The sequence below is a fragment of the Dipodomys ordii genome, unplaced genomic scaffold, assembly GCF_000151885.1.
Source record: "Dipodomys ordii isolate 6190 unplaced genomic scaffold, Dord_2.0 Scaffold137, whole genome shotgun sequence".
Lineage (NCBI taxonomy): Eukaryota > Metazoa > Chordata > Mammalia > Rodentia > Heteromyidae > Dipodomys > Dipodomys ordii.
In genome coordinates, this window is record NW_012267353.1 from 980,396 (window position 1) to 986,694 (window position 6,299).

Genomic DNA, 6,299 nt, shown 5'->3' on the forward strand with positions numbered 1-6,299 from the left:
GGATCATGGCTTGAAATCAGCCCAGGCAGGAATGTCCATGAGACTCTTATTGCCAATAAACCACCAGAAAATAGTAAGTGGCATTGTGGCTCAAAGTGGTAGAGTGCTAGCCTTGAGTGAGAAAAATCATAGATAGCACCCAGGCCCTGTGAGTTTAAGCCCCAAAAACCGGAGGGGGAGGGGAGGGAAAAAGGAGGCCGACACGAGGCGGCGCGCGCAATTAAAATTAAATACTTTATTAGAGCTACAATTCTTCACATAAAATGAAAAATCGAGGTAAGTAAAGCTAAAAATGAAATTTCCAAGCGGCTTGTTAGCCAATCAAAGTCTTGTACTAGCAGTGGCAAAATATCAGAACAAAATAGCAGAATTAATTAATCATCTTTCCAAGAAAACAAATGTAGGTCTATTTGCCTTTTAGGGGGTATAGGGTTGACCTACCGCCCCCCGCAGAGTTAAAGACAATTGAGCACACCACCAATATCCAATTCAAATACCATGCAAATGATTCTAAATGGTACTCTTGATAAATCAACATTTTACTCATAGTATTTGGTTTTAGTTTATGTGGAGTGACAAGGCCAAGTCTGAAGTGCCTGAAAATTGAACTTGTAAAAAGTCTTGCATGGAACAACTAAAGTGAGACTATTTCCAAAGAAACTGAAGGTCACTAGTTCAAAATCAACCTGAGCTACACAGCTAACTAGCAGGAGTATTTAAAAAACAAAACCAAAAAAATAAAAAACAAAACAAAAGGCAAACAACTCCCTGCCAACCCACACATACACCAAGAAGCTAAGATAATACTTCAGTACAACTTGAAATGGAATTTGCTAAGGTAAGCTGCATCTGATGTTGGCAAAAATGTGTGAACAATGAAAAGAATTCAACTGGACCAATTACAAAGTTTATAAAAATATAACGCATTTAATGACTCATTATGCATTGTCTTATTCATCAGCAGGTACTCTAGAAAGTGTTCTGATCTTTGTTTAAAATATTAAATCAGAAGGAATATCAATGATGAACACTTTTATTCTTAACACACTTATCCATTTAGTTCCATAAATTTGTGTTCAGTATCTTGACATGCCTAGAGAGCAACTGAATATAGACATGAAATAAATTTACTAGGGTAAGAGAATTGCTTTGTGTTAGAGTTTTTGAAGCAGGTAGAACTGGACATCTAAAATTTGATTTATATTTATGTTATGTTACTTAACAAATATAGCCAGGCCAGTGGCTTATGTCTATAATCCTAGCTACTCAGGAGGCTGAGATCTCTGAGGATCCTGGTTTGAAGCTAGCTAAGTCCACGAGACTCATCTCCAATTAACCACCAGAAAATTGGAAGTGGCACTGTCACTCAACGTGGTGATAGCCTTGAGCAACAAAGCTCAGGGAGGGCTGGGAAGGTGGCTCAGTGGTAGAACGCTTGCCTTGCATGCATGAGGCCCTGGGTTCAATTCCTCAGCACCACATAAGCAAAAAAGAAAAAATCTGGAAGTGATGTTGTGGCTCAAGTGGTAGAGCGCTAGCCTTGAGCTGAAGAGTGGAAGGACAGCGCCCAGGCCCAGACTTCAGGCCCCATGACCAGACCCCCCTCCCCCCCCCAAAAAAAAAGCTCAGGGACAGCGTCTAGGTCCTGAGTTCAAGCCCATGGCCAACAAAACAAATATATTTTTCTACTTTCTATTTTTGGTCATGTCCTCACCCATCATTTTGTATGTCCTGGCTTACTTGAATGACCTTATAAGCAAACTTAAGTTTTTGAATATGTTTTTAAATATGAATAAGTTTTTATGTTTTTGATTATCTTCTTCAAATAGTTAACTACAGTGATCCCATTATATTGTGTTATTCTTCTGCTTAAGATGTTTCCATGAATGAGTTCTGGATATCAGTTGTATAGAATAGTAACTAAAAATGGTAATATACACTGTACTTAAAAATTGCTAAAAGAATAGACAATTTTTCTAACCATAAGAAATAAGCATAAGAGCTAATGGGTACATTTATCATTCACAATGTATACACATATGACAATATCATGTTGTACCCTATCAACATGTATGATTTAAAAATCTTTCCCCTCTAATAATTCCACAAATCCTGGCACATGAAAAAGTTCATAAAAGGTATACCCCATACACATACACAAAAACACATCAATATAAGCAATACTTTTTATTATTATTCATCTGAATGAAGACACCAAAGTTTACTTTAAACATACCTCCTCCTACTCCAGGCACTAAATTTGGTCCAGCAGTATTCTGCCCAGCAGTGGCACTGGTAGTGTTGCCAGTAGTGCCACTCACAGTGTTAGTGGAGCCACTGGAGGCTGATGAACTCTGGGAAGCCTGTGGAGCCCATGGATTGGGTAATGGATCTCTGTTTTCTGTACGAGAAGGCTGACTACCTTCACCTGACGATGTACTGCTCACTAAGGAAGCAAATGGATTGCCACCAAACTGTAATGAAAGACAAAAAAAATCATAAATAAGCTTTTGTTTTAAATAACATAGGTAACTACTTTTTAATGAAATTACATTTCCAATATAAAGGCAGCCATCCCTCAGACCACATATGTGTTAAACATGGGTTCATCTGAGGCCTGAGTCTTGGAGCTGTTGGATCACCTGCTCTTGGGCAGCACTCAGCATTGGTTCCTGAATGTCTGTATACATGCGTCGCAAAGCATTGTATCCTCCAGGGATACTCTCCAGGTTGCTCAAAGCTCGGTCCTGGTTTCTCATCATTTCCTGCATCATTGCTGGATTCCTGGCAAGTTCCAATGTCTAGGGAAAAAAATATTTCATTAAAAAAAAAAAGGCCTTGGAACACACATGGAATTATTTTAGCTAGTACAATTAAGTTTATGGAAGTTAATAGAAGATCATTGTTTCTAACTAGCCTCTTGCCACAGGCTCCAGTACACTGAACAGAGTGACTTCTGCTAAATGCCAAATAATCAAGCTGAACTCTGAAAAGAACTAAAAAACAAAAACAAACAGAAGATTCCAGGCAACCTAAGTCAGCACAGTAACCCTATTAGGAAAGTTAAGTCTACAACAACCAATCTGTCGTTTGTTCCCTTTTCTGCTTTTTTCTACCTCCTGAAAGCTAACTTCCTTTGCTCAGTTCATTGGAAAACTCATTCTATTTTGTAGAATGAGGTGTGATTTTATAATCAAAACAAAAGTTCACTGGTGTTTAAAATCAAATTTGCTGTCTTTCAATACAAAGTTATTTTTTAATTTTCTGGTGGATTTTACTTATATAAGCAAGCAAACTTTCATATAAAATCAAGACAGAAGCAATCTGTTATGTATAAACATCCCCTATATAGAAATTTACTGTTTCTTAAACCTTCAAACTGAACTGTTTATAAAGAATTTTTGTGGAAGGACAAGAAGGGGAGTGGGGGCAGATGAATGGAGAGAGGAAGGGTGGGTAAATACAGTCATTTTATCCAATGTACATAGGTGAAAATTGAACAGGTAACTTGAGGATATGGGTGGGGATAGGAGAAATGATGGAGAACAATGCAAAGCACAACACTGATCAAGATGCATTATATTTATAAAATGATAGTTTGAATTGAAAATCTTTTATACATCTAATTAAAGATAATAAAAAAATCTGTTGGAGAAGTGACTCAAGTTGTATAGTACTTGCCTAGTAAGTTTAAGACCCTGAGTTCAAGCCCAAGTATGAACAAAGCAAGAAAAAGAAAGCAACACAAACAAGAAAACACCTTTTCATTTGGGAAAAAACCTCAGCATCCCCATAGTCCAAAATAATGCTTTGATCTTTTTTTAAGGATGATTGGGATTTCTCTATGGCTTCACAGTATATATAGAAAAATGTGTGTAACTAGTATAGAAAAACAAAATTATTAGAATAATTTTCCACATACTTGTCTCATTATATCTGGATTATTAAGCATGTGACTAATTTCTGGATTTCTCTGTATCAACTGCTGCATTTGTGGATTGGCCATAATTAACTGCCTCATCAGGTCAGGATTGGAGAGCATGCTCTGGACGAAGGGATTTTCCATGATCTGGACCATCATTTCAGGGTTGGATAAGAGTTGTCGTTGCATTTGGCTCTGTAGTTCAGAGAAGTTGGTAGTATTCAAACCCAAGCTACTCAAACCTGCAAGTCCTCCAAGTCCACCTTAGATGATAAGGGAGAAAAATATATATAATGTCAGAGATTTTATCATTACTTACAATTTTGCTAAAACATGAAGATGCAAAAATATTAACTGACTTAACAGCCCAATATAAGAAGACCATTTCACTTTACAGGTTTTGCTTTTAAAAAAAAATCAGTTGTGGGGGGCTATAATTCTGGGCCTGGGTGCTATCCTTGAGCTCTTGCGCTCAAGGCTAGTGCTCTAGCACTTTGAGCCAAGAGCCACCTCCAAGAAACCATTTTAAAACAAAAAGGGTTCATATTATTTCTACATGTTTAATTCCTACATTATGATTTAGACATAAAGTATCCCCGCAAAAGTTGCACATGGGCACAGGAGTAGCCCAGGAGTAGGGCCTAAGTGAAGAAAGTGGGTTACTGGGACTATGCCTTTGATGGGTATCAGTATTATTTTGTCCTCTTCCATCCTTCAGATTATGAGGTGATCACTTTCCTTTGCCTTGTATGCCTTTACACACAATGATTTTGCTTTGTTATATGCTTAAGAACAATGGAACCACCTGACCATGGACTGAAACATCTGAAATTATCAGTCAAAATAAATGTTTCCTTCAATTTCTCTCACATATTTTGTCACAGCAACAAAAACTTAGTGCATCCTACGGCTGAAATTGCTCCAAAATTTATAATTGTATAATTAAATAACAAAACCAATTAAATATATTTTCAAGTTTATAGTATAAAAAATTTGTAGTTTTTCTCCTTCAAACAGTTCTTAAAAACTGGGATTTTAAGAGTGGTAATATCTTTTATTATTTATAACAAGACCTTTTGATCAATAAGACTAATAGTGTAGAGCTTCTCTAGACAGTCTTAGGATGAAGCTAGTCACTAGGAAAACCCAGGAAGCAAATAGTTGACAATTTTAGCTCCACCCGCCAAAATCCATTAAGGGGAGTCAGAGGGAACTAGAGATTGAGCACTACATAAATTTTTTTAAAAAAAGAAAAAAAGGTTCAGGGGCTGGGAATGTGGCTTAGTGTTGGAGTGCTTGCCTAGCATGCATGAAGCCCTGGGTTCAATTCCTCAGTACCACATACACAAAAAAAAGCCAGAAGTGGTGCTGTGGCTCAAGTGATAGAATGCTAGCCTTGAGCACAGAGAGGCACAGGGACAGTGCACAGGTCCTGAGTTCAAGCCCAGGACTGGCCAAAAAAAGAAAAGATTCAGAAAAGCCTTCTAGGTTGGTGAACACACCTGTATTAGGAAGATGGTGTGCTGGAAAGAACACAAGATTTGTGCCCACCTTCAATCCCCTACATATCTGAACTATATACCTCTTCAAAGCACTGGCTTATATCTGGGTGGTATCCTTTATAATAAGCAAGCATTTTCTTGAGTACTGGGAGACATGCAGGCAAATTCTGAAGCTGGACTAAGGATCAATGATCTAATTTGTAGCTAGATGGTCAGAAGCACAGATGACCAGAGACTTGTAACTATTGTCCTAAGTAGGGAAAGTCTTGGGGAACTTCAGGACTAAGACTTATGAGTTCTAATACTAACTCCTGGAAAGTAGTGTCAGTACTAAATGTAATATTGGGCCTGATGACATCAGTAGTCATAGTGAAAGGATCTCAAGTTTGAGGCCAGCCTAGCTATTTCATAGTATGTCACAGTTTCAACAAAAAAAGAAGGGAAGAGGTTGATTAGGGAGCTGTGAAGATGCACATTAATTAAAGGGTTCTCTAGCTTTTAGTGACCATTCAGCTATGAGCTCATCAGTGAATAAATCTATTGATGGGGTTAGTGCCCTTAATGATTCAGTCACTTCTCAACAGTGCCAGTAGTTGTGGCAAGTATGAATATGTCAACTCATGCCATACTGTAAAATGTCCCCAACACACATTTGTTATTGTGTAACTGAATTACAAAAACAAACAAAATCTCCCAGGGGCTGTGAAGGTGGCTCAGTGGTAGAGTGCTTGCCTTGCATGCCTGAGGCCCTGGGTTCGATTCCTCAGCACTGCATAAGCAAAAAGAAAAAAGCCGGAAGTGGTGCTGTGGCTGAAGTGGTAGAGCGCTAGCCTTGAGCTGAAGAGCTGAGGGACAGCGCCCAGGCCCAGAGTTCA

General features: G+C 38.2%; 1 protein-coding gene across 2 annotated transcripts in view; it reads right to left on the reverse strand.

Moving 5' to 3' along the window:
* Window positions 1-6,299, reverse strand: part of Ubqln1 (ubiquilin 1) — a 40,626-nt gene that overhangs the window by 15,036 nt on the left and 19,291 nt on the right. For both annotated transcript variants that reach the window (XM_013031080.1, XM_013031079.1), the window contains exons 4-6: window positions 3,923-4,185; window positions 2,643-2,801; window positions 2,237-2,474 (exon numbers count right to left, since the gene is read on the reverse strand). In XM_013031080.1, the coding sequence (XP_012886534.1) occupies window positions 2,237-2,474; window positions 2,643-2,801; window positions 3,923-4,185 (660 nt within the window). The remainder of the gene's footprint in view (window positions 1-2,236; window positions 2,475-2,642; window positions 2,802-3,922; window positions 4,186-6,299) is intronic.